Source organism: Neovison vison, chromosome 8 (assembly GCF_020171115.1).
Source record: "Neovison vison isolate M4711 chromosome 8, ASM_NN_V1, whole genome shotgun sequence".
Taxonomy (NCBI): domain Eukaryota; kingdom Metazoa; phylum Chordata; class Mammalia; order Carnivora; family Mustelidae; genus Neogale; species Neogale vison.
In genome coordinates, this window is record NC_058098.1 from 4,474,623 (window position 1) to 4,502,569 (window position 27,947).

Here is a 27,947-nt window from a genome sequence, read left to right on the forward strand (position 1 = left end):
CAGCTCAGCACTGTGGGCTGTGTACCCTCATCATGATTAAACTCAATACTTCTTTTAGGATTCTCAAAATGCTGAAAATACAACTGCTTCCTGGACTCTGCCTACAGATGCCTATGGATGAAACTACGAGTCTAGCAGGCAAAGGACTGTATCTACTTATAAGTAAGTTAACCCTGAATTATCTCTGTGTTCGCTACAGGATTTTCCAATTCAGTACAGCCCATTTTAGATGGCGAACTCCTCCTCGTCCGGCTGACTTACTCGTGCAGAGACCAGTGCAAACGTACCTCGGTGTCACTGGAAGATGAGATGTGCCAGATGCAAAGCACTGACCAAAGAACAGGCCTCACTCACTCTTTTTTATAAATGTATTTAAAACATACATCTTTTTAAAAATTCCAACACACTTTCCTGTTTCCTATAATATTTTGTAATGTAAATGGAATGACACGACACAGCCTTTTTCTGATTAACTCTTGGGATTATGAACAAACATTAGATTCTCTCTTAGAAAGACCTACAAGCCACGGCTCTTGGGACCGATGAACCGGAATACCGAGAACAGGCTGCCCTGAGGCTTACATAACTCCAGGTCCCTCTGTTACTTCTGAACATTCTCCCTACTCGCCCTTCGTGACGTTCCTATCCAGTCCCTCACTGTGGCTATCTCCCAAGCCCTTTCACTTCATCCTGACCTGTGATGGGCAGAACACCGGGACAAGGCTAACAGTGAGGCAAAAATAAGAGAAGCGGTGCGTGGCTGACTCAGTCGGGGGAACAGGTGACTCTTGATCTCAGAGTTGTAAGTTCAAGCCCCACACTGGGTGTAAAGATTACTAAAAAAAATAAAATCTTTAAAAAAAAGGGTCCCTGGGTGGTTCAGACAGTTAAGCATCTGCCTTCAGCTCAGGTCATGATCCCTGAATCCTGGGATCGAGTCCCACACTGGGCTCCCTACTCAGCGGGGAACCCGCTTCTCCTTCTACCCCTCCCCCAAGTGTGCTCATGTGCTCTTTCTCAAAAATAAATAAACTCTTTAAAAAAAAATTTTTTTTAATTTCAAAAATAAAGCAAGAGTAAACAAGAGAGTCAAGATGAGGAGCTCAAGTGTTTAAATATGCAAGAAACTGGGGCACCTGGGTGGCTCAGTTGGTTAAGTCTCTGCCTATAGCCCAGGTCTCAGGGTCCTGGGATCAAGCCCCACGTCAGGTTCTCTGCTCAGCTGGGAGTCTGCTTCCCCCTCCCCCTCTCTCTCTGTGTCTTCTCTCTCTCTCTTTCTCCCTCTCTCAAACAATATAAATAAATATGCAAGAAGCTATAATGAGAGAAAAGAACATAACTCTTGGCTGCTCCAAACTTGAGCTTAATTTCTGCAGAAAGCTGAAGTTACCATTCACTAAGTGAGATGTTCAGTGTACCTGATAAGTCCTCTTGATCATGATCTTTGAAAATATAAAGAATAGGGGCGCCTGGGTGCCCGAGTTGGTTAAGCATCTGCTTTTGGCTTGGGTCACAATCTCAGGACTCGAGCCTCAAGAGGGGCTTCCTGATCAGTGGGGGAGTCTGCTTCTCCCTCTCCCTCTACTACTCCCCATGCTTCTGCTCTCTTATTTACTGAGAGTGGGAAGCTGACTCCCCACTGAGCAGGAAGCTGGACTTGGACTCGGGGCTCCATCCCAGGACCCTAGGATCATGACCTGAGCAGAAGGCAGCCACTTAACCAATTACCAACTGAGCCACCCCAGTGCCCCAAATAAATAAATAGTGTCATAATCCTAAAAAGTAAAACACGGGAGTCGTAAGAAACTTGAATATCACAGTAAACTTTAAAAAAAATCTTTAAAAAGCATAATTAGCCTGAATTTTAATTAATTTCCTTTTGCAAAAAAACAATTTCTCATTTATGTGGTAATAAAGACTAAAGATGTCTTTTAGGTATGAATGTAAGTTGTTCTTATATGAGAAGATTAAACTTGGTTCATGAAAACCATTTATAAAAAGGTTTCCCTTATCAGAGACTTCCAAAGCAAATGATCAAACAAAGAACAATGTTGCTGTTAAAATGCCCAAACCCCTCAAATTGAGCTCCTGCTATCAGCACTTGACAGGCGAATGCCTGGCTTCTTTCTCGACGGGCAGTGCACTTACACGCTGGTGCTAATCACCTAAAAGCTCAGCCCAAGGTTGACTGATCCAGGGCAGGCAAGCAGCTCCATTAAACTGAGTCAGCAAAATCTTAAAAGGATTAATTATCAATTGCAATACTACCCAATTACATTAATTGACCAATGTTTCCATCCAAGAAGAGCTGCTGATATGCATTCTCCGTCCTCAGGATTTTACTGGAAGAACTTTATGCTTTAACATGTGATTGAAAGGAGTGCTGGAAAGGGCTGTGCGTCAGAAGCGAACACTGCTCCTTCATTCTCTGAATTTTAATTTAAAATACTGATTCAGACACTAGCAGATTGTTGTTTGTTTGTCTTTCATCCATTTTCAATTCCCAGGGTTCACTTAGTAAAGTGTATCTGTACCTAAATATTGGTATCTTTAATGACTCTCTCCAATGCCCCCCCACACAGATATTTTGCATTTCTAATTTGCCTGGTACAAAGGCAACCAATGTGCATAATTGAACTGCAAATGGAAGCATGCTTTCTACTTTAGTGAAATTAGAATTCAGTGAAGGTTATAAAAATATTAAACTTAATATCATATTACAGGAAGCATAAGTATTTTTGATGGGCCCATAATTTTACCACTTCACCTGCTGTATCTGCTGGCAAACATGGTTTGGAATATTAATGGAAAACCCCCTCATTATTAAACTGCAGTATTAAACAAAAAGAAAACAACCCTACAACCACTAACAGCTTACCACGAAGACATTTTCAGAAATTATCTACCTTAAAAATATTTTCCCACCAGACAGTTCAGAAAATAGATTTAATTTTGTAAAGGTAGAACAAATGGGGAGCCCCCCTCACTGCTTCAAACAATTCATTAATTCAAAAAGTTCTATTTCCCTTGCATTTAAAATCTCAGGGGGGAAAAATCCAATCTCCTCTTCTCCAATCTCCATTTAAGTGTAGCTATTTTGCTGAGGTCCAGATTTGAATAATTCAAAACCATCTCTAGTAGATGGGGCGTATCAAGGAGCAAAGGCCAAAACCATGGCATTCTGGGCCAATTAATGCAAAGAAAAAGCACTCCGCACCCCCTCACCTACTACAATGCCTCATCCAGTAGGTACAGACTGCAGAGAGAGCCGCTCAAAGAACGAGAGGAGACGAGATAGATGGGCACCCACATGAAGGACAAAGAAAAGGACGCCCATCTTAGACCCAGGTGACTGGACCCCAAACCATCCCTTTGGGAAATCCACACATTTTCACCTACAGACACAAAAAGTTTAGGTTATGCCTGTTTCCAACCATTACTTTATCACCTAAGTTTTTAAAACAGAGCTGTTATTTTTTAAGGACTCAATAAGTAATTTGCCACCTTCTGGAGAAAATAACACGATAGGCCAGTGTCTGGACTTCTGACACACAACGTAAGCTCCCTTGAAAGCGAAGAAGAGTCTCAGAGGGTGTGTCAGAAAGGTATCTGACAGCTACAAAGCCTCCCTGAGTCCCCACCCCTACGACCCTGATTTGTGTGCCTTCGAAACCTCAGTCCCCCTGGCCAGCTATGTGGGCGGATCTCCTCCTCCTCCTTCTCTTTCCTTCCCTCCCTGCTCCCCTCTCTCAAAGGATGATTTATAACCTTCCCTAATAGCTAGCACATCCCAAGGGTTTTCAGAAATGGGAGAGAAATAATGTACTAGGCATGTCCTTTGCGAGTATGCCGTGACATTCTGTGTGGTAGACAGGGCAATGCTGGTAGTATTTTAAGTTGATTTGATGGCCACCTTTTTGTAAATTACATCTGAAAATTCACTAGTGGCTTTTCACCAGAAAAGAAATGCATATCCTAGAAAGAAAAAGGTATATATTTCTTCTTAAAATTAGAAAAAGTCAATTAATAATATGTGTGGAATTAATTTTTTCTAAAAAGGCAATTCAAATCTGTACAATCCACATTCAACAAAAACTAGCCAGTTTTGGTCAAAGCTAGTGGGAAAATAACACAATCCCATCCTATGCCATGCGTTCAGTTAACACGGCACTGGAAAGTACTCCGTGAGGCAGATACTACTCCTTCCATTTGACAGATGAGAAAACTAGAACCTAGAGACATGAATGAATCGGCCAAACAAAGATCACCCAGCAGGTTAAACAGCACAACTAAGCTTCCCATTCAGGCTCCAGACCCCACAGCTAGTGATCTCTGAGGAGCGCGGGCGACAGCAAACGTGGCCATGTACACACCTGGCCTTTGGACAATTGGCACTGCCTGTCTGCTGGTGTTTTTCGTGTCCTGAGGCTCCCTGAGGCTTCTCTCCCAAAAGAACCTAGAAACTCTACGTACTCACCACGTTGTCATCATACCACTGCGTTTGAAGAGGACCCTGAAAAACCCAGCGCTTTTCACCTCAAGATAGGAATGTCTAATCAATGATACAATGGTCCCTCTGCCCAGAAAACTACAAAAATGCGTGGCAGCCTCCGTTGCCAGCTGGCGATGCCGGCCCAGAAATGCACCTGGGGCACCTCGTGCAGTGAGGTAAGTACACACCAAATAGAAACAAGGGAGCCCTGTCTCATGTGCAAACATGTAGGAGTAAGGCCTGCAGACACACGGGCATTCTATTACTCAATTACTTTCCCCCAAGTACGTAACATTTTGAGAACCACGCTACTTTGTATTTTACATGCATTGTAAATGAATGGGGGCCACCCTTACCAACGGCGAGGCAGCTTCATATCACCAAAGAGCCACCGAGGCAGGAGCAGAACTGGCTTCAAGTACCAGCTCTGCCACTAATCACTCAGGCGACTCGAGACGACGACACCCACTCTCTGTGCCCCCGTTCTTATCTGCAGAAGCAGCGCTGCAGCCACACAATCTTCATGTTCCTTAAGTTGGAAATTATAAATCAAACCAAATGCCCAGGGTCGTTACCTCCAAAAAATTCCAAAAAAAAATTTTTTAATTAAAAGAAATTGAAATAGGGGCACTTGGGTAGCTCCGTCAGTGAAGCATCCGAGTCTTGGTTTCAGCTCACGTCATGATCTCAGGTTCATGAGATCGAGCCCCACATCAGGCTCCGTGCTCAACAGGAAGTCTACTTCAGATTCTCTTTCTCTCTCTCCCTCAAAGAAATGAATAAATAAAATCTTAAAAAACATTCCTATGATGGGGGGAGGGATGAATCTTTCTGAAAGAGACAAGCATTTATATTTCATACTGTAAAGTATACCTACACTGTACAACTGCCTGTTGAGGCCATTTTATTCAGAAATGATGTTGCTGCCCTCTTATTTACCATGAAAATTGGTAATCCTCATCTACTGACAGCCTTGCTCAAATCTGATATGGGCAAAGAAATCAAGAGGAAAACCAAAGTCAGTAAAAGAAGGGAATAAAGATTTCAGGTGCCCTTGATTACAACAGCAAAATGGAAACCAATGGATCCAAGAGGCACAGAAATGCCAACCCCTCAGACCCCTTCCCTGAGCCAGCACACTGCCTTTAGTCCGGGCTTCGGAGCCAGACCCAGCGACCCCCATCCAGGCGGGGCCACTTGCCGGCTCCGTAAGCCCACAGCCACTGGTCTCCTCCTCAGTGCGGGGCAGGTAACAATGCATCCTCACAGACCAAACGACAGAAACTACTGGAGATAATGCGTGTGCTGGTTCAGCGTAAAGGACACCCTCGATGGAATCTGGCTCTCATCCTCCTGACTTCCTGCCTAACAACCCAATTCAAGAGTCCTGATCAGCTCTCGCAGCCCCCGAGAGAAGCACACGGGGGACAGCTGGTGAGGGAGCACCGTAATGAGAGAAACCAATGGATGTGGGGAGTAAGAGTTTGCAGAAATGATCAGATAATGAAACACCTTCTATCCCTCCAAAGAGGTGAATCATTTTCTCTTACGTGTCAAATGAATAGCCAAATGCATCACAATCAAAATCTGTCATGGAAAAAGCCAGTCAGGTACACATTTCAATGAGTAGTAGCTTCTAATGATGCAGAACCCTCTGTGACACACAGTCTCCTGATTTTTACAGGATAAACACACACTCCCCCACAGCTCCTCCACAAATACAAAAGGCATCTTGGATCCAGAAGTTCTAATGAGCTGAAAGTTTATTCCATTTCTAAAAAAAACATTGAAACACAAACCCATCACTTACATCTCCTTAATTCTAAAATCCAATTCTCAATCTGGGCACTTCACCAGCATCTTTTCAAAAGCTGGACTTTGGAAAATAGATGCATTCTCAGACAGAAAGGGGAAAAACCCATTAGACACGCACAGAACTTTCACCCTTGGATATATTCCAGTCTCCTCAGTCCTCACCTCCCCGAGCTTTCCACCATCAGTAAAGCGCAGTTACCAATCATTGGGAATGACATGAGCCTAATGTCAGAAACCATTTAGCTTAAATAAGAAAATAACTCCATTTAGCGTTCTACCACAAAGTAAAATTAAGTTTGTTTAGCCCTTTTTTATTTATTGCCAAAGGGCAGATTTAATTTCAAGGGAGTGAAAACCAAACTCATTCTGAAGCAAAGTCTGAAGTTATCACTTTACTTTTGCTTTAACTATCGAGGCGCAGAAGGCTATAAGCATTAAACCAAAGAGGCATTAATAATGGAAACCAACAGAGGAGTGGGACCCACTAAGCTTTTCAATCAGAGGGTGGGGACAAGGGAGACGTCTACTGTCTTATTTTGTTCTACCAAATGCAAATTTTAAGAAATCTTACTGGCTCTAGGGGGCACCTTTTAGCCCCCTCCTTGGCCTCCAGCTCCAGGACTTACCAGACACGTTGACGGAGGCCCCCGCATCGATGATCCCACTGTTGGGTCTCACGCAGTACCTACGCGGTGCTGTGGTCTTCACTTTAAAACACACGTTTCGGTCTGTTGGGTTGCCGAGCTTCAGGTTGGTGGTGACCACATCGGTGAAGGGACCTGTGGAACGAGGCAGAGACTGACTGGACACCTTGTGAGGAAAGCTGAGAATACTGACTGATTTACGCTCTGGGGTGGGGAGGGATACAGGATGTGGTTCGGGGGAGGCTGCTCCCTAGCCCCGATGGGAGAAAGGCACTGGCGGGAACGCACGAACAGCAGCATCGGAAGGTCACCATGCTCTCCCCGCAGCACCGGGCTACCTAGGTCAGCGCTCTAATGCCCCGTCTTTCCTTGCAACCTCACAACTTCATGGTTATTGCCATTTTACCAATAAGAAAATGGAGGCTTGGGCAACCCTTTCAGGTCCCCTCCCTCTTCAGGAGCTTTAAACTATCTCTCAATAAACTATCACTCAGTAATTTCAAAAAAAGAAGAAGAAGGAGGAGGAGGAGGAGGAGGAAAGAAAGAAAGAAAAATAAATAAAAGAAAACAGAGCCTCAAGAACATGTGTTTCTTGTCTAAGTATTCATGCTAGTTAGTGGTGGGTAGTTAGGATCTGAACCAGGGAGCCTGAATCTAAGACTAGTTCTTAACCTACATTAAATACTGATTTCCACAATAAGATGAACTCTACCAGGGAGAATCTGAAGGATTAAACTTAGGTCCCAAAATTATCAAGGGTAGAGGGTGCCAAGAGTAGCAGATGTAATAAAGACTTTGAGGTTTTAATGGTCTATAAACACAGAATCCACCCCCCCCACCGCCAACAAACACACAATATGGTATTGCCATGGCGTTAACCAGAGCAAGTTCAGAGTCCTGCTAGGCAGCCCACACCTGAAACGTCACATTCGGTTTTATAACTATGCAGGCGACTGGAAAGACTGAAACAAAGCTCAGTGCCCTGAGGGTATTTTTTATTATTATTATTTATTCATTTTCTACTTTATTAGATTTTTTAATTAAAAAAGTAAAACACGCTTCTTAAAACAAGCCAAACAATAAGAGATGTATAAAGAGGAAGTTAATAAGCTTTCCCTTGTCCCCTGAGGTCTAACGGGGGAGATCTTCTCACATCATCTATGCTTTTACAAACAGCACATGCACACACACACACACACAAGGAGGGAGACAACAAATGGGATGACACTATTCAGGTTACTCTGAAACCTGCTTTTTTCCCACTTACCACTCTACTGTGGATACCTGACCACTAGGTTTATTAAGGAGTCAGTGGGAGGGTTGACTATAAGACCTAGGTCCTTTTCAACCTCTTTTCAAATTGACATCTTTTCAGCATGTAAATCAGTGGTATCTCTGTGTTTCCTCCACACGAGCGCTTTACTACTATCTCTACATTTACAAAGAAATAAGTGGCGGGGTGGGAAGGTCTGTGCTGCTATGTTCACAAACCAAGAAATACCTAATGTTGGTTCATCAGTTCCCTAAAGAAACCCAACGAAGACATTCAAATCTGCGCCCTGAAAGTTTTTCAAGGAGATTCTAAGCTTCTTAAGGTAAAGATGATACCTTACCAGTTTTTTTATCTCCAGAATACAGAATACATTGTCTCTCCAGGCACTGTGCCTGGCACCTAGTAGAGGTCTCAATGTGTGTATCTAGATAGATGACAGATGACAGACAGACAAGCGGGAAGGAAACTACCTGGTGGGTAAGCACCAGCAAAATTAAAATCTCCGCTACTTTCTCACCTTCAGAAGTGCTCAGAGTATAAAAAAAATCAATCTGATGTGGGCTTAACTTAAATATAAATTAAGAAATCAATAATGATGCAAAGGAAGAAAGGAGAAAGGACTCAGTTCCAAAATCAAATAAACTACAACCAGTTCTGCCACAAAGCTGAGTCTGAATTCGTGAATTTGTTCCAATGTGATTGGTGTGCATATTAGGGGGACAATCTGAGCATAAAACAAATTTCACATTTGCTTATGCATGATTTCATCTGCAAGAAATGCTAGGTGAACACGGAAAAGTGCATGCAGCTGAACCAAGCTGCCTAGAAATACACAAATTACACCCTCTACACACACCTCAACCCTCATCAGCTACCGCAGCTCCCCTACAGGCGGGCAGCCACATGCCCCCACACCCAGCGTCACCACCTGCCCTCGTCCCCCACTGGACAGTGACCCATGAACGACACCTCCACAGGCGAACTTCACGTCTTCTTCAAGGTGAAGTGCCATGTTTACCGAAATACAACACTGTGTTTCCCACCCATTTTATATGTGTAAAACCACGATTAGGTTCCTGTCTGTGTAGATGACCAACAAAGTTTATGAACAAAGTTTATGAACGTTGTGCACTTATAAGTTCACTTCCCTCTTGCAAGCCCTACAGTGTTTCTTTCTTTCTTTTTTTTTTTTTTAAAGATTCACTTATCTATTTGACAGAGAAAGGAGAGGTCACAAGCAGACAGGGAGGCAGGCAGAGAGAGGAGGAAGCAGACTCTCCGCAGAGCAGAGAGCCCGATGCGGGGCTCGATCCCAGGACACTGGGATCATGACCCGAGCCGAAGGCAGAGGCTTTAACCCACTGAGCCACCCAGGCGCCCCAGCCCTACAGTGTTGATCACGCTAGTTTATGTGGCCTGGTGGTTTTTAGGAAAGCATATGTTGTTGCATTATATAGCACAATCAACGGTACCACTGAGTCCTGTATCGTATGAAGTTACTTACACTAGAATTTTTTCTCATTCCATAGGCAATGGCACCTTCAAGAATAACATGCCTAAAGAGAGTGTTTCCATTTGGTTATCTTTCTAGTAAGTCCTGCCTCTGGCCCTCTGGGATCCGGCAGTTGTAGCCAGATGTGGGTAAAAGCGCCTTGGACAGCGCCTCTCACCGACGACGCCCATCACAGACGACCCTCTCCCTACACTCGAAGTCATCTCCTTACTGAGAACCAAAAGCTTACCCAAGAGGGCAGGGACTCTGTGGCCTAAGAAGAGCTTCAGCTAAGATGAGGGCGAGCCACATGCTGACAACACTCCATCCTCGTATCAAGTTTTTGGCATCAAGGGAGAAACAGTATCCTTGGTGCTAAGATGGTGTTTGAGGGATTACGAAGGCAGCAGCTCCCCGTGACTCTACCCTTTTCCACTCTCCACAAAGCACACCGTCTGACGTACCCCCCAGGAAGACTCTTCACTTGCTGAAGACTGGAGATCACTTCAGCAGTGGTAAAAGGAAAAAAAGAACAGCGAAACACAACTCTGATTTTCTGGGGTCAAAGACAGCAAACACACACACCCACACACACACGCGTGCACAAAGGCACACACACCACACATGTACACATCCCCTGGCCTTTACAGAACAACTACCAATCATAAGAACTCCACCTACGCACAACTCCAGCTCAAATAACTCTACACTGCTGGGACAAAAGAGAAGAAAACAGACAAACCATGTGTCTACACAAAGACACACCTGAAAAGGGGCGGGCTTTCAAATGTAAGGCCTGGGAGCGGGGCCTGGGAGAGCAGGTACTTACCATTTGATGGACATTTATAAAACTATCAGGCCTTAACGTTTTCCATATATAAACTTAAAGTTATTAGTTTCAACAAAATTCTGTCTCAAGAACATGGAAGCATCTTCAGATCGGAATGCCAAGAGTTCCTAATAGCCCACAACCACATCCAAAAAAATACAGATTTTCCTAAGGTGGTCTGAAGTATACTGAGCAGAAAATAAGGTTGTTGGCAAGATTTCACTGTGATGAAGTTGAAAATATTTACTTGTTTCCAACTCAGTTCGTAGTGTTCTTCCTCCTTGCCCTACCTCAAGAAGTTGGGGGTAGGGGGTGCACCAAAATTAGGTGTTTGTTTACCCCTTACACTGACCTGTTCTTCTAGGTATTCCCCAAAAATAAGCCAAATTTAACTGTAAATACTAAGTGGATTTTGGAAATCCCCCCCAATTAATTTATTACACAGTAATTTTAATAATGTTTGACATTTTGAATCACAAAAAAGTAGCCTAAATTATTAAAAGACAAACAGTATTTGTAGTAATAAGCAGGATAAATAAATAACCCAGATTTCTCCCTCAACACTCAATCCTGGGCCTTTAAGTGTTTGGGATTTCTTGCACTTACACAGAGTTTTACTTGGAAAAATCTAGAGGAAACTTACTGAAAATACATGCAAGTGAACTACAATGTTAAAACAGCAAAGTCTCATGAGTTAAAATCTAGACATTTTGTAAAAACAGGCCAGCCCTCTTCTCCCCACCCTGGGCAATGTACTCTAAAAATTTTATTTAAAATAAATTATATTCGATTTGAGTAATTATAGGAAATAAACCATGTTAGTGATCTCCTTTTCCCCTGTATTAATGAATTAGAATATACAAAAACCTCAATAAAAATGATGTAAGAGCTTATGGGCATCATTCCGATTTTTACTAGTCACTTTCATTTCATAAAACTGCCATTTCCATTAAAGCATTATGTAAAAAATGGGATTTTACTATACCAACATGCATATTTATCACCAATGAATTTAAACATTGCTTATAAAGTACAGAGTCAATTTTATAAATGAAATCTCCTTCAAAAGTTAGACTTTTTCCCTCCAAGAAATGAAAAAATGATTTGGAGCCTCTAGAACCACAGCACATACTTTTAATCATTTTTCTTTCCAATTTTCTGTTCCTTATTTCAGATAATTTTTTTTAAAAACTAGGAACTAAGGATCTCAACTATGAAATGAAGGCCAAAAAAATGCAGCAATATGAACTTGGGAGAAATTGGGAATAGTCCTTAACATTTTAATTTTTAGCCTTAACAATTTGAGTAATATTCTTTATGCCCTATACTACGCTACTCATCTGTGAAAATTCTTGAGTTTGTAGCTGCTCACAAATAGCAACGACTAACTTGGGTATGGTCTTCCTGACATGCTCTAAATGGAATTTAGATAAAGCTAATAAGCACAGTAAAAACTATTTTCTCCACCATGGCGTGACTTACTGTCATTCTGAAGTGTGTATTTTCAGACAGTAAGATCTGGAACTCACCTGTCTTAAAAGCAAAGAATACAGAGACTACAAAGCCAGCAGAAGTCTACGTTGCTCTAAAGGTGAAAGGAGGAACAGTTAATTGATTCAGTCTTACAAACATGGAGCCTTGGAATCATCAAGTGCTGGTTTAAAGGCCAAGGAAAGAAGGTCACAATCCAGCAAACTTCTCAACGGGAAGAGGTCAGGTTCCAAGTACTGTAAATGTCATCAAAAATGGCTGGATAAACTTATCAGGCAGGAAACACAAGAGCGCTTTGTAGAAAAAAGTATTCCATTAAATCCTTAAGCATTTTACCAATCTATGCACAGTGCAAGTATTGTACCTCTTTTCTGTAACCATTCATTAGTTCACTCAGAGACCCAGAGAGAAAAAGACCAACAACAGTCTTCCTTTCAGGAAATGCAAATATGACTTTTACAAAAGAGGAAGTTAAGAGCTCAGGTCCCAGTGACTGTACAAGGTAAGAGGGAAAACTGCCAAGTGAGCTCAAAATTCCATCTTAGCCTTGCTCATCAGTGTGGCCTCAAGCACATCTTATCACCTCATCGCAGAAAGCAGGAGAGAAGTTTTTACGGGGTACATACATCATTTCATTTTTACTCAGCAATTCAATTTAACTAGAATGAATAGAAACACACATACACTCACACAGAACAAGAAACTGTAAGACTCCCAGAAGATAACACGGAAGAAAGCTAGATGGCCTTGGGTTTGGTGGTGACTTTTCAGAGACAACACCAAAGGCACCATCCATGAAAGCAGTAACCCCAAGCTGGACTTCATTAAAATGAACATCTGCTTTGCAATGGGCACTGTCAAGAGAACAAGCAGACAAGCAGGCCACAGAGCGGGAGGAAATATTTGCGGAAGATGTATCTGATAAAGGACTCTGATCCAAATATACAGAGAACTCTTAAAACTCGGTAAGAAAAGGAACAACACAAAAAACAGGCAGAAGATCTGAATAGATACCTCACCAAAGAAGATATACAGATGGAAAATAAGATAAACGGGAAAAAAATACAAATGAAAAGATGTTCAACATATGTCAATTAGGAAACTGCACATTAAAGTAATAATGAAACAGTGACATATCAACACACACCAAGAGGGCCAAAATCTACAGCACTGACACCCTCAAACACTGGCCAGGGTGTGGGGCAGCAGGAGTTCTCATTCCTTCCTGGTGGGAATACAAAATGGCACAGCCACTATGGAACAGTCTGTCTGTTTCTTAAAAAAACAAAACTACACATACTCCTGCCACACAATCCAGCAACTGAACGCCTTGGTATTCACTAAAACGAGCCAAAAACTCATGTGCACACAAAAGCCTGCACATCATCAGTGTTCACAGCAGCTTATTCATCCTTGTCAAAATTGGAAGAAACGAAGATGTCCTTCAGTAAGTGAATGGATAAATTTGTCCATCTAGACAATGGAATACTATTCTGTGCTAAAATGAGCTATCGTACCATAATTCAGATATGGAGGAATCTTAAATGCATATTACTAAGTGAAAGAAGCCAATCTGAAAAGGCTATATCCCGTATGATTTCAATTATATAACATTCCAGAATAGGCAAAACTATGGAAACTGAAAAAGACCAGTGGTTGCCCAGACTTGAGGGAAGAAATAGGACTGAATAATAGGTGGAGTACGGGGGGACTGTCTGGGCAGTGAAACTATCCCGTAGGATACTACAATGGCAGGCACATATCACTGTATCTATTTGTCAAAACCCACAGGATGTACAACACCAAGACTGACCTAAGGCAGACTATGGACTTCGGGGGATAATGATGTTATTTACACAGGCTTGTCAGTTTTAAGAGATGCACCTCTCTGCTGCTGAATGCTGACAGTGGGGAAGGCCAGGCCCCTGTGGAGGCTGGGGTATATGGGATCTCTACCTTCTGCTTAATTTTGCTGTGAACTTGAAACTGCTTTAAAAGACAGAGTTTTGGGGGCGCCTGGGTGGCTCAGCGGGTTGAGCCGCTGCCTTCGGCTCAGGTCATGATCTCAGGGTCCTGGGATCGAGTCCCGCATCAGGCTCTCTGCTCAGCAGGGAGCCTGCTTCCTCCTCTCTCTCTGCCTGCCTCTCTGCCTACTTGTGACCTCTCTCTGTCAAATAAATGAAATCTTAAAAAAAAAAAAAAAGAGTTTTGGTTTCCCCCCCCCAAAAAGAGGAGAAAAAAAGTATTTGGACTTTGTATTAGTAAGTTCCAGTAGCACCCCCAACATTTCTGATACTAAACATTAATTCTGAAATATTTATGTATTTTATACGTGTAAACATAATATATATATATACACACACACATACATATACATGAAGAAAGATGCTTTGCTTTGCAAAGAAATTGCTTTTTTTCCTTTATCTGGAGTTCATGAAATTCTGGTGTTAGAAATAAATACACATCCTTCGTTTGTAATATGTTCTTCACATGGCTACAATACTCTGAAACTCAAACTATATGTGTTACCAAATAACTTATATACCAAATTGATATATAATCTATCATGTCTCAGCTTTCCAGATAGAAACTTCAAGTTAGTAGCTCCACAATAGCTTTTCTCCCTCTGCATAAAAAGAGCTGCATTCCTTTATATTTTTGCAAACACAATTTAGGTACAGCATCTCTCCTTTATTCAACACTTCCAAAAAATAACTTACCATATTTCACTTAAATTCTGAAAACAGTACCTTCTGGGAAAGTAATAATCTGTCTCTAGCACCCTAGGACTAATGATGGATTTTGTTAAGACAATAAAATCATGCTTGAGGTATCAATACAATGGATCCTGTGCGTGGGAAAAGTATATAGGAAAGGGGAGAAACGGACACCATGAAGTAAAGTCTGTTGGATATCTTACAGATATCTTTACAATTTATCCCTTGGCAGTCTATTTCCATTACAGTATCCTACTGCCTCCTGCTTTCCCTAACCATCTGCAATGCACCAATCCTCACATTTTTTTCCTTGTTTATGTAAGTGTTCCCCTTCCAAAACTGAAACTCCAGGAAAACAACATTTCTGTCCCTCTTGTTCACTACTAATCATGAGCATCTAGAATACTTCCAGACACAAAGCAAAATACTCAGTGAATTTCTGAATGAATGAACGAATGGCCATACCGTGACCCTAGCTATTTCAAGCAAAGGTTTTACTCTTCATGCAATCTCCCCTGCATGCACAACCAGGGCGCCAGGGGAACGGAGGCCCGAGACTGCTGCCGCCCCTCCCCAGCAATCTCCCCCTCTCTACCTTCAGCACAGGACTTCAGTCACCTGACACCTCATAGGTTCCTCTCCTGCTGCCCCCCTAGAGTCAACCCACATGTGAGAGGAAACTGTGCCTGTCCTGTTCATCACTGGAGGCCCTGAGCCCACAACACTCAACCCTAAGCAGTAAAGGGGCTCAGTAAGTGTGCACAGCATCAGTGAACGCCAGACTTCCTTAGAGGCAACTCAACTCTGATTCTGGCACATTTCCTGTAAACAGATGCTTACTCCATTAGTGGGATCTGAAGTCATGATAAACTCATGCTGTTCATATATAGGCTGAAGGTATTAAAAATGTTCACTTGAGCCAATAATATTTTCATCATTACTATTCTACGATAATTTTGTTTAAAGTCGCCCCCCTCTAAAAAATTGAAAAAAACATATCACAGTAACAGACAGTCAAAGAGGGTGAGCTCTTAAATAACTATGAATTCAAGAGTAAGGACACTGGGAGAAGTTGTTGTGGTTTTTTTTTAATCTATTTTCTTGATTGAATTGTTAGCTCACACATTAGATCAATGCTTTAGAAACAAAAATAAACCTTTGCAACCAATGTGTTTTTAATGGCAGACACTGGATTCCAATATTTCAACAGAAAGCCTAACTGTGTACCTCTATTTTGAAATCACAACACATAAAGAACCCTACGCAGACACATCCTGCTCCTGAAGAACTCTTAGAATGCAAAGTGCTCTCAATTAATAAAATAATCTTTAAATTAATAAAGTAAATAAAATACCCACAGGAGACAGACACGTCATACCCATTATTGGAGCAGGAGAATCAACACCAGGAACACTCATTGGTGATCCCAAAGGCGCACCAGAAGCCAGCGCCACCGACACAGACTCTACCAAGCTTTCAGGCTGTTTATTCAACTCTTGAGTCTTCTAGCTCCTTTGGAGCAGAAAGAAATAAAAGTCAGTCAGCCACCAACTCCATGGGTGAGAAAGCTAGACCACAAAGCACTCTACTGTACTCTGAGAATTCAATAGACAGCAGTACTGTGCACGGCCTAAGGTCAAACTCAGGAAAGCTACCCGAAAAAGACACAGCTGGAAACAAGGAAGCGCTTTGAACTGAAAGCTCTCTGTAGCTTGTGTTAACAGATAAGCACTTATTATTTGGACTACACAAAGAATTTATTGTTCAAAACAAATATGCCATATTCTTACGAAGGAATACTATACAATTGAAAAGAATTAGCCAGACCTTTATTTCTACAGGAGATGGGTCTCAAACGCATGTTACGGGACACGTAGGCTCTAACGGCGCACGAAGTCTAACAACAGTGGAAGCGGTTCACACCGAACCCTCTGGGGAGTGAAGGAAAGAGAGGAGGGTGAATGGGCAGACATGCCTTCACATTCTTAGTGAAATGTACTTATTAAAGAAAGATTTAAAACACGTTTAACAAATTATTAACATCCAGTTATTCTGTATTTGGGTATTTATTATATTATCTGTATTTTTCTGCACTTAAGTGTTTTCCCACATAAAGAAAGCTACCTGTAGTTGATGTCAGACCCAGGCAATGTCTGAGGTCATTTTCTTAACCAGAATGCCCTGTATATATATTAAAATAGTGGAATCCTGAATTGTGGAGTTGTTAAAGCCAGTACAGCTACATCAACAGCCTTTCTTGTGTAATTTATAAAAACCAAGGCTATCATTCAAAAACGTGTTTAAAGTAACAGTGGTCTCATTAATTTAAGACAAAAACCCAAAACTAAAATTTTTGACAAAGTCTATTTTAGAACTGTGAAGACTAGAAGTCTTCCCTCTAGAGAGAAACACTATGGCTACTTTTCTTTAATGCAATACTTTTTTTCTAAATAGAAAAACAGCTACGAGTACTACGGAGGGGCTAAAACTGAATAACCCTATCTATACTCAGCACTAGGCGGAGTCAACAGCTGAAGATTATTTTAAGGTAATAGTACACCTGACTAGTATGAATTTCATCTTTCAGTTCTAAAAGCATCTTATGCCATTTAATAACCTGAATTTTTTCAAGGCACAATCTTTTTTTTCTTTTAAGATTTTACTTATTTATTTGACACGCAGAGAAAGATCACAAGTAGGCAGAGAGGCAAGCAGAGAGAGGGGAAGCAAGTTCCCCGCTGAGCAGAGAGCCCAACGCAGGACTCGATCCCAGGACCCTGAGATCATGACCCGAGCCGAAGGCAGAGGCTTTAACCCACTGAGCCACCTGGGTGCCCTTCAATGCACAATCTTTATCCCATTGTAATAAACATCTAATAATTTTTCTCTCTTTAAAAGACCAAAATAATCACAAGATTATAGTGATCATGAAAATAAAAGGATAAGCGATATTCTACTCCAAATAAAATCCCACCTAGACAGGAAAGTGGCAAAACAGGGCTCATTTTTTTCCACACAAAGCAAGATGAGTCAAGACAGACATTAAGCCCAAGTGAGGGGTTCGAGCAGTAACACAGCAAGGAGTCCCGGTTCCTCGTGGTTGTAGCTGCGGCTTTAACTTGACTGAGTCACAAACTAGCAGCTCAAGTCAAGGACATAAGGTCAGTAGAAGTAAAAACTGCCCCCAAATGTTCAATCTTTAGTGAAGATGAAGGCACATGAAAAGCTTCCACATCAAAATCTGCACATCCCAATTCACAGCAGACACACGGAGTGAAGCAGAACGCATCTCGCCTTCTGCTCCTCTATGGTTCCCCTACATTTTCAGTTTGGGAACAGCAAGGAAGAGCAGATGTTGTTTATCGGTCAGTATGTAACCTGCTCTGGCTTCCTTTTCAATAGAGAACCTAAGTGGCTATATCAGTGAAAAGAGAGTCTCAACCAGGTCAGCAGCTTAAACAAATTCAACCAGGGACCAAGGAGAAAGGCTGTGAGAGATGAAAAATATCTTCCATTTCCCTCTTTTTCTGCCTTTAGAAATCATACTCATTCTCCAAAGTTCTGCTCAAACGCCTTTTTTGGAAAGGCTTACCTAATCTCTCAATTAAAAAAAAGTATTCCCTCTAATACTGTATCCTATCAGGCTAATGGTAACCAAATATACATCCGTGCCTGGTCCTTCCTCCTCCATGACCATGGCCTGCAGGTGTACTAAACATCTGAAGCCCCAACAACTCTTAGATCCCACTCCCCTTCCCCAAACCCACACTTCCCATCTCAGGAAAAGGAACCACCACTCACTAAGGGGCTTGGGCCAAAAGCAGTTACCCTAGACTCCTCTCTTCCTTCCCCACTCCACACCCACCTTCAGAAGAGATCCGGAGTCAGAGCGCTTCTCACCACCTTCTCTCCACCGCCGCAGGCTCGCGCACACTCTGGGCCTAGACTCTTGCAGTAGCCTTACAGCGTGCACACATACCATTACCCACGCATCTCACACCTCTCAGAGCCTACTCTCCCTAAACCCACACCGTGGTCTTTTAAAAAGGGACTCCTGCTCTGAATCTTCCATGGCTTCCTATCTCACAACAAAATCCCAAGTCTGTCCTGTGGCTGGCCCATCGGGAAAATTCCTTCTCTCTGAGTCCATCTCCTGAACTACTCCATCACTCCTCCACAGGCTCAACGATCTTGCTGGTCCCTGAACACACCAACTCTGTGCCACCTTGGGGCCTGGCACCTGTCCCTCCCTGCCTGGAATGCTCTTCCCCCAAATGTGTGTATGGCTTGCACACTCATTTGATACAGGTCTCAGTTCAAATATCACCTTCTCAGGGACAACGGCCTTCTCTAATCACCCTCTTTAATACAGAACCCCTTTAATATAATGCCAAACCCCTCTACGCTGTGCCCAATACCCTCCCCTTCCACTGTCCCATTGGCTGGCACCATGTTATATATATTTCCTGGTTTTTTATTTAGTGCCATCTTCCCCCCCCAGGAGATGAGCTCACTAAGGCAAAGGTTTTTTTCAGTTTTTCACCTTGGTCTCTCACGTATCCAGAAGAGTACTTAGCACACTGCAGGCATTCCATAAGTAACTGATGAATGAACTGTCCAGGTGCTGTGCTAAGCCCTCCAGCTACAGAGATGACTCCAGGACCCATCCAGAATTAAGAAATAAGAATCTGGGATTGAGGCTCTAAGATGATATATTTTGGGAAGAAAAAGGAGAGAGAGAGAGAGAGAAATTACCAAAGATAGTGACATTCGCTAACATTTAATCGTGCCAGGTCTGGGACGCCTGGCTCGCTCAGTCAGTGCAGCATACGACTCTTGATCTCAGGGGCATGAGTTTGAGCCTCATGTTGTGGGTAGAGACTACACAAAAGAAAGTGAAAAACAAAATCTTTTAAAAAATTGTGCCAGATCTTCTATTCTAAGCACTTCACATGTGTTAACGCATTTAATGCTAACATGTCCCATAGTGAAGACTGTGAGGCACAGAGAAGTTTCAGACTTTATCCAAGGTTACGTGACTTTCAGGTCACAGGTCCAGGATTCACATCCAACCAGTCTGACCCCGAGCTCAGCTCTGAACTGGCGGGCTGCACACTACCTCTCATTGTACTGAATGCTGCATTAAAATGAATACAGAATGCTTTGTGTCAAACAGGAGGGCAGGGAGGGTGGGGGCCTGAACACTGAGGGAAGTCCTGGAGTCTGAAAAGATGAAGGAACACCTTTTGAGCTGCAGGGAAGCCCCGCTGAGAGCTTCATGTGGTGTGTGTGGTGTGATCAAAGTGGGGCCTTCACAGGGGACATCACAGGGGCACAGAGAGATACGAGGGAAGTGAATGAAGCTGAGAAATGCACAGAAGCATGAGGAAATGAAAGGAAGAATATTAAAAATAATTCTAGGAAGATCGGTGTGAGATTTAAAAAAAAAAACCAGGTCTCTCTTTTCTGACGTGGGTTCTGAAAACAGCCATTGCCTCCACAGCACTGACCACATGTAGTAAAAACCAGAAATAAGACATATTTGCACATGCCTTTCTTACTCTAAACAGCTTATAAATACTGCAGTCGTTTAGATGGAAAACGAAAGCTGACACTGTTTAAAAAAGAAAAAGTGTGGCCCAATTTTGAAAGGCTTTGATCCTGGCCTAGGAATTCTGAACGCTGACCTGTAAGATCTAGGAAGCCAATGGATGCTTTAAAATAAAGAAATGACATGATCAAACTTCTATTTTAGAAAAAGAGCTCTGAATATTGTACCCAGGAGATCTTGAAAGGTGGGGGGAGAAGGCAGGAGCAGAAACAGGATGGGAGATGGGGCAGTGACCGTGACAGGGCCTACCTTCAGGATAGGGCAGTGGGGATAAAAGCAGCACAGGGGTGCAGAGGGTGCTGAGGTGGAGAAGAAGGGGGAGTGAAAGATGAGTCTGGGTCTTCCGGACAACCGAGCACGGAGCAAGGGCCATTCCCAAGATAGAAAAGGCACATTCCGTGGGAACCGCGGATGAATCCTGGAGCAGTATGGACAATGCGGAGTCTGAGGTGCTTTCATGACAACCAGACAGGCAGGGATCAAAAGACCTGCTTGGAGATACAGACTTGGAAATTTTCTCTGCAGAAGTGACAGCTGAAGGCACTGTTAATGAGAAAACGTAAAGAGAATGGCACGTCAATGGAGAAGACAGAGGACAGAGCCTAGGAAATGTCAACACCCAATAAAATAAATGATAAAGAGGTGGGCAGTTCCCCAGGGGAGTCAAAAGTAAGTGTCGCAGACAGAAACCCGCTGAACTACGAATGGTGTCAGCGGAGTGGGGAGGCCTGAGCACTGCAAGGACAGTGAAGATGTAAACCAGTAACTGAGATTCGTTCTTTCCAGAAATTTAGTTGTGATGGAAGACTGGGCATTCACTTCAGTGGGGGAAGGTCTGGGGGCATGCGGTTTCTTCTCAGGAAGGGGAAACCAGTCTATCTGTAGGCACAGGGCGGGAGTTAAGCAGAAGAGAAATCCGAGACACCACCGCAGGCTGACTAATGGCGCAAGATACCATATGTGATGGGAAAGGAATGGGTAAAGAACACGGGGTGAGAAGCTGCTTCTGGCTCCGAAACAGGAGGCAAGGACGGGTGAGAAGAGAAGTCCGCAGGAGAGAGCCAAGTGCCCGACGGGGGAGAACACCCTTACATAGTTCCAAGTGGGAGGCGCTGTGTCCACACGGATCAGCTGTTCCCGCTGTCCGGTGGGTTTCTCCGTTCCTCACCACACGAAGTCCCCTGCTCTCTTTCCACTTCCCTCCTCACTCAGTCTTCTTCCACCCAGACACCACGAATGACCGGAGACCCTGCCATGTGCCATGCACAGTGCAAGGCACTGGAATCTGGGGACAAAAGACATGGTCCAAAAAAGGCAAAGGTCTTCTCGATGAATGAGGAAGGGAGTCAAGAAACCAACCACACCTAGGCACCCGGGTGGCTCAGTGGCTTAAGCCGCTGCCTTCGGCTCAGGTCGTGATCTCAGGGTCCTGGGATCGAGTCCCACATCGGGCTCTCTGCTCAGTGGGGAGCCTGCTTTCCTTCCTCTCTCTCTGCCTCTCTGCCTACTTGTGATCTCTTTCTCTCTCTCTCTGTCAAATAAATAAATAAATCTTTTAAAAAAATCTTTTTTAAAATCTTTTAAAAAAAAAAAAAAAGAAAAAGAAAAAAGAAACCAACCACACCTTACTAAGAAAGGTGAGGCGGTTTGGACCCAGACACATGAGAGTGGAGAGAGCAACAGGACATGACCTCAAGAACTGAAGCCACGCTGAGCCCTGAAGGGAAGTGGGAGGGGCAGCAGACAGGAGGAGGAACACACTCGTTCTACGTGGCAGACACCTCTGTGCAGCCCTAGGACCAGGCAGGAAGAAAGGCTGGAACACAGGCGAAGCAAAGACGATGCTGGTGATCAAGGGCAACAGGCACAAGTGATTTTCCAGGTCTTGTTTAAAAATTCAAACTTCAGGGGCCCCTGGCCAGCTCAGTCAGTGGAGTACACAACTCTTGACCTCAGGATTGTAGGTCCCAGGCCCACGCTGGGTGTAGAGTTTACTTAAAAATAAAATCTTAAAAAAAAATTTTTTTAGGGGCACCTGGGGGGCTCCGTTGGTTGAGCATCTGGCTGGTTTCAGCTCAGCTCAAGATCACAGGGTCGTGGGATCGAGCGTGGGATCGAGCGTGGGATCGAGCCCAGGTACTGGGCTCTGTGCTCAGCGGGGAGTCTGCTTCTCTCTCTCCATCTGCCCTTCCCCCCACTTCTCCTCTCCCCTCCCCACTCTCTAAAATAAATAAATAAATCTTTTTAAAAATTTAAACTTCTTTCTTTTGACAATGGAGAGACATTTAACGATTTTAAGCAAGCAAGAGCTGAGCTCAGATTTACATATTTGAAACTCGTTATGGAGAGAAGAGAGAGGACTCACACAGGAAGGCCAGTCAAGAGGCTATTACAGTCATCCAGGGGGAAATGAGGCAGCCACAGAGGGGACAGGGAAGAAGGGGCAGATTTGAGTCATGGGCTCTCTGAGTCACTGAACTGGTCAACTGTGTGGACGTGGGCACTGCTCACAGAGATCACTGCAGAAGAGATGGGAAGAGAAAAAGCAAAGGGAGTGGGGAGGGCGGTATGGGGCCTGCTGCACTTGAGGTCCCCACAGCCTTGTGTATGGGCTCGGGCCAGGCCTGGGGTCATCTGTAAATGCCAGCAGAAGAGACCCCCAACGGGAAAAAGTGAAGACAGAGGGAGGGAACCTGAGAAAGAAAAGTGAGGAAAGGCAGAGAAGGAAACCCTGTAGCCCTCCGCACCACCAAAGGACTCCATGAGGAGTGGGCGAAAGGGGCCAGCGAGGCAGAAAAAGCCACCAAGGACGAGGGATGGGAAGGAAAAGCATCAGAGGCAGGGTAGCACCAGTAAGCGCCACAGGGTGCCCAGAAGCCCAGGGACACTGAGACAGATGACAGGCGTGGGAGCTCAGTGGTAAGGAGGGTCGTAGGCACCAACAGCAGGAGCCAGGGGTGGTTCAGAAGAAGTATTAAGAGTGCTATCTCCAGAAGCCTGTCAGGACCAGAGGGAACGTGCGGGGAGTGTGGAGAGAGGGCCAACAGGACTCAGGAAGCAGTCTAAGGTCAAAGAGACCACACTCAGAGGCTTACTGATGACCACTGACTGGCCGGGCTCTGCGCTCAGGGCCAGCGAGCGGGATATGTACAGGAAAAAGAGAAATGATCTTGCTTTGAAGGGAAAAGGCAGCACAGGCAGTCATTTAACACCTAGTGACAATATAAAATAAGACGACTCAAATGAACGTTGGAAGTTTTCTCAGGACTTCTCTAAATGACCTCTCATGTTCCTTCCACCTCTGCTGTTCTGAGTGAGATTAGAGGTCAGCTAGACACCCACGCTAACTGTGATCCTTCTGTCCCCAAATCACAGGAGGAAGTTCTGAATGAGGACACCTGCAGATTCTCTAAGGAGTGATTCATGGCTTTCCTTCATCCAATTAGTAAAGCAGTGTCTGACTTTAAAAAGGTCAAAAAGCACGGATTTAGATCTCAGAGCAGTCCATCAGGATACATTTATACGCCGACAAATCAATTCAACCAGCAGAATGAGAATTCAAATAAGCCTCCACAAGGACAAACCTCTGGTTTTTTTCAGCAGATCACTCTTTTTATTCTTACATATGCTTTTATTTCAAACGGTCATACCAAGCACTAAAAGATGACCATGTTCACAGTTGTATCCTTTCTTTGGAGTTAGCAGAAGAAAAGGATAAGAAAAGAATACATTCATTACTAAGTGAAAGATATTCGTCTGAAAAGGCTACAGTCTGCCCAATTCCAACTCTGTGGCATTCTGAAGAAGAAAAAACTACGGGGACAGTAAAAAGATCTGTAGTTGCCAGGGGTTGTAGAGGAGAGAGGGGTGACTAGGTGGAGAACAGGATTTTGAGGGCAGCAAAAATACTCTGTATGATATGATGATGGTGGACACGCGTCACCATGCATGTGTCCAAACCCAAAGGCAGCTGACACTGAGAGCGAACCCTACTGACCACGGCGTGCTGTGGGTGACAGTGACGGGTCATCAGTCATAACAGATGTACCATTCTGCTAGGGGACACTGACAACCGGGGAGGCTATGCACGTGGGAACAAAGGGTATAGACAAAACCTCTACCTTACTGTTTATTTTACTTTGAGTCTAAAACTGCTCCCCAAAACTAGGGGCAGGGTGGTCCTTAAAAAGTACCTGGAAAAACAAGAAGATACATCCTGTTAGTCACTACTGGGAAAAACTAAAGAAACAGAACCTAAAGGAGTTTGCATTCTAGAAGAAAAAATAAAGCAGTTAAAAAATGAAGCACCCGAGAGTAAGGCATAAACAAAATATGCAAATGATACACAATTTGAGGAGAGCAGAAAAAACTAGATGAGACTATCCCCAAGAATCCTCAGGAAAGGTCAATGGAATGAGCTTTTAAACAGGAAAAGAGGGTTTGTTAATTAAATATTCAGGTGCCTGACAGTACAAAGCACTAGTGGATTCTATGGGAAATACAAGCCCCAGTTTCTGCCTTCAAGGAGCTTTCCACCTCTTTTCTTCAGCTAAAATAAACTTTAATCGCACATTCTCAAGGCTAGAGCTGAAAGGAACAGCAAGAGATGTTCAGTTCAAGCGTCCTCCCCCAACAGAAGACGAAATCAAAGCCAGTGATCCCAGCTGAGGGTCTCCAAGTGACAGCAAGGGCAGGCACAAAGTCTCCCTTTGTAATAACGGGCACACATGCTTTGCAGGCTGAAAGACTTCAGTACAAATTACACCTTTCGCCAAGTCTGGGGCCTACGTTCTCTCAATTCTAAGCCAGAGATGGTGGGGCGCCTAGCTGGGGCAGTCAGTTAAGTGTCTGACTCTTGGTTTCAGCTCAGGACATGATCTCAAGAGTCGTGGGATTGAGACCTTCTGGTTTTGTGCTAGCGTGGAGCTGTTTGAGATTCTCTTTCTCTCCCTCAAATAAGCCTCTGACCTTCCTCCCTCCCCCCGCAATGAATAAATAAATCTTTTTAAAAAATAATAGAAAATAAACCGGAGACGGTGATAACAGGATTTCTGAGATAGGTACCATTCCTTTGTCTTACCTTCTCTCTACTGCTGAATGGTGAAACTAAAGGCTACACTTGTCCCAGTCAAGTGACATCATCTGGGGTCTCCAGGCACTAAGAAAACAAAGGACTTCCAGTAGGCAAAAGGGAAGGTATAGCGACATTAGCAAGTAATTTTCAACACCAATAAATTAATGACACAATCAGAAGTCATCGAGTTAGAATAGAAGTCCTTAAGGGAAAAAAGAAGTGGTAGAGTCAGGAAAGTCAGCCGCTCTCAAGTTACAGAACAACCCTGTACTCTGTGGCAGCCCTACCAGAGATGCCACGGAAGTCATTACTGGATTACAATTACGGTCCAGTACTGTTCTTTTCTTTTTCCCTCATTTCTCTTTCACTTATTCTGGATTCCCACTGTCCTATTTCCAGTCCTTCTTTCATCTTCCTAACAATATAATAAATCAGAAAATCTAGGGCCTTCATAGTCAGCCATGCCCCAACCCATGATTTAAGGGAAGAAATGGTGCCGACATGGTGATAACGGACATGGGCTTTGTAGTCAGACAGACCTTGGTTCCAAACCCAGCTCCACCTCTAATGCAGGTTCATGAACCTGAATCTAACTGTCTACTCCCTAGGCCTGTCGTTAGAATTAAATAAATGAGCAAGTTTAGAAAAATGCCTAGCACACAGTATAAGCCCACTGAGTCATAACATCTCACATGCCTCCTTTCCGTGAGATTGAAATCCCAAAGAACACAGCTTTTTCTAGGCCCCCAACTGGGGACAACACCTAAGTGTCCTGTCCCCACTGTCTCCTTCCCCCCTACCACCTAGCAGCCAGGTGCATTAACAGCCAGGACTCTGCCCCAGTCCCTAACCCAATGCCTGGCCCAGAGGAAACTTTCAGTAGGCTGTAACAGAACCAACCTGGAATCAGTCCTGTTTATTCCACTGGACAAGAAGGGGTTGTCTGTCCATTAAGAAAACCTCAAAGGATGAGTTGTGGAAAAGGAAGAAGGAGCCCCAAATATTCACAATTGGATGACCTTCTGTTATGCACACAATCATCACGTCTATGCCTGTCTCTACACCCTCTCCAGTCGGATTCGTAAGTTTGCAGGTTATCCCCTGGGGGAACAAGGACGTCCAGACTACCTCACACAGAATAAAAGAGCACTTTTTGTTACACACCTTGGGTTAGTCTCTTCCAGCACTTGAGAAATCCCTAGTAATATATTAACTTACGCTGTTTGCTTCCTGCTGAAGAAAGGGCCCTATCAGAAAAATTCTGGACTAAGGGCTTTGCAGCCCTACCTGTAAAGTTTAAGGTGGCATCTATAAAAGTCATTTATGTTAGATACTCCTACCTTCATAAACACCCTTTGAACTTCTCTAATTCCCCCTTCACAAACCTGCAAACCTGTGACATCCCTATCACATGTACATTTCACACCACCATCCAAAGACTCAATAACAGAACTGCAAATTACTTGAAAGCTAATGTTTTCTAAATATACAGAATCATAAAATACCATCAAAATCTGATATAAAAAATGAACACTCACAAGGTAAACCAAAGAATGATTCCAAAGCATTCGTCATCAATATGAACTTTTTTAAGAGTATGGTACAAAACCCCCCATTTAAAAAAAATCCACAAAGAGGAACGCTTGAGTGGCTTGGTCAGTCAAGCGTCTACCTTCAGCTCAGGTCATTATCTCAGGGTCAGGGGATCAAGCCCTACATCAGGCTCCCTGCTCAGTGGGGAGTCTGCTTCTCCCTCTCCCTTTGCCCCTCCCCACGGCACATGCATGCACGCGTTCTCTCTCAAATAAATAAATAAAATATTTTAAATTAATTAATTAATGACAGCAACTAATACTTTCTTAATGGTTATGAATTTTCTGCCTTCGTCGTCCAAGAATGAACCCCTTTGTAAGTTCACACTGAAGAAATGACAGCGATATACTGGAAAGAAATGGGCTTTGGTGCTAGACACCAGGGTTAAACCCATGCACCCCCACGTACCACTATAACCTCATTCAGAGGCCAGGTGTCTAACGACTGAGTAACTGACCTTACAGGATTATGCCACAGGTTAAACAAGATAAAGAACAAAAAACATCTACAACAGTCCCTACACTTTGTGGACTACCGTCTGGAAATTAAACATCTATCTTCTAGAAATGTTCATTCTTCCCCTACCTCTTCTTTCCAAATGAACCTCAACACACCACCACAGCTCCTGCTCTGAGCTCCAGATCCAACCCAGGGGGAGTCTACCACTGGGCCCCGTACAACTAAACCCTCCGCTCCCACTCCCTAGGTCCAGCTTTCTATTCCACTCCATTCTCTGCGCGCCCTCCAGCCTGTAGAGACGATCTGAGCAGCTCAGCTCTAAAGGTCCCAAGCCACACCATTTGTCAAATCTAGACAAATGGTCCAGGGGTCCACTCCACTGCCTTCAAGTACAATCCAAAAGACACAAACAACAGTCTCTCTCTCTCCTCCAAAATATTTATTTCCCTAACCACCC

General features: G+C 43.6%; 1 protein-coding gene across 1 annotated transcript in view; it reads right to left on the minus strand.

Moving 5' to 3' along the window:
- Positions 1–27,947, minus strand: part of VAPB (VAMP associated protein B and C) — a 51,709-nt gene that overhangs the window by 17,953 nt on the left and 5,809 nt on the right. The window contains exon 2 of the mRNA XM_044262765.1: positions 6,934–7,086. Coding sequence (XP_044118700.1) covers positions 6,934–7,086 — 153 coding nt within the window. The remainder of the gene's footprint in view (positions 1–6,933; positions 7,087–27,947) is intronic.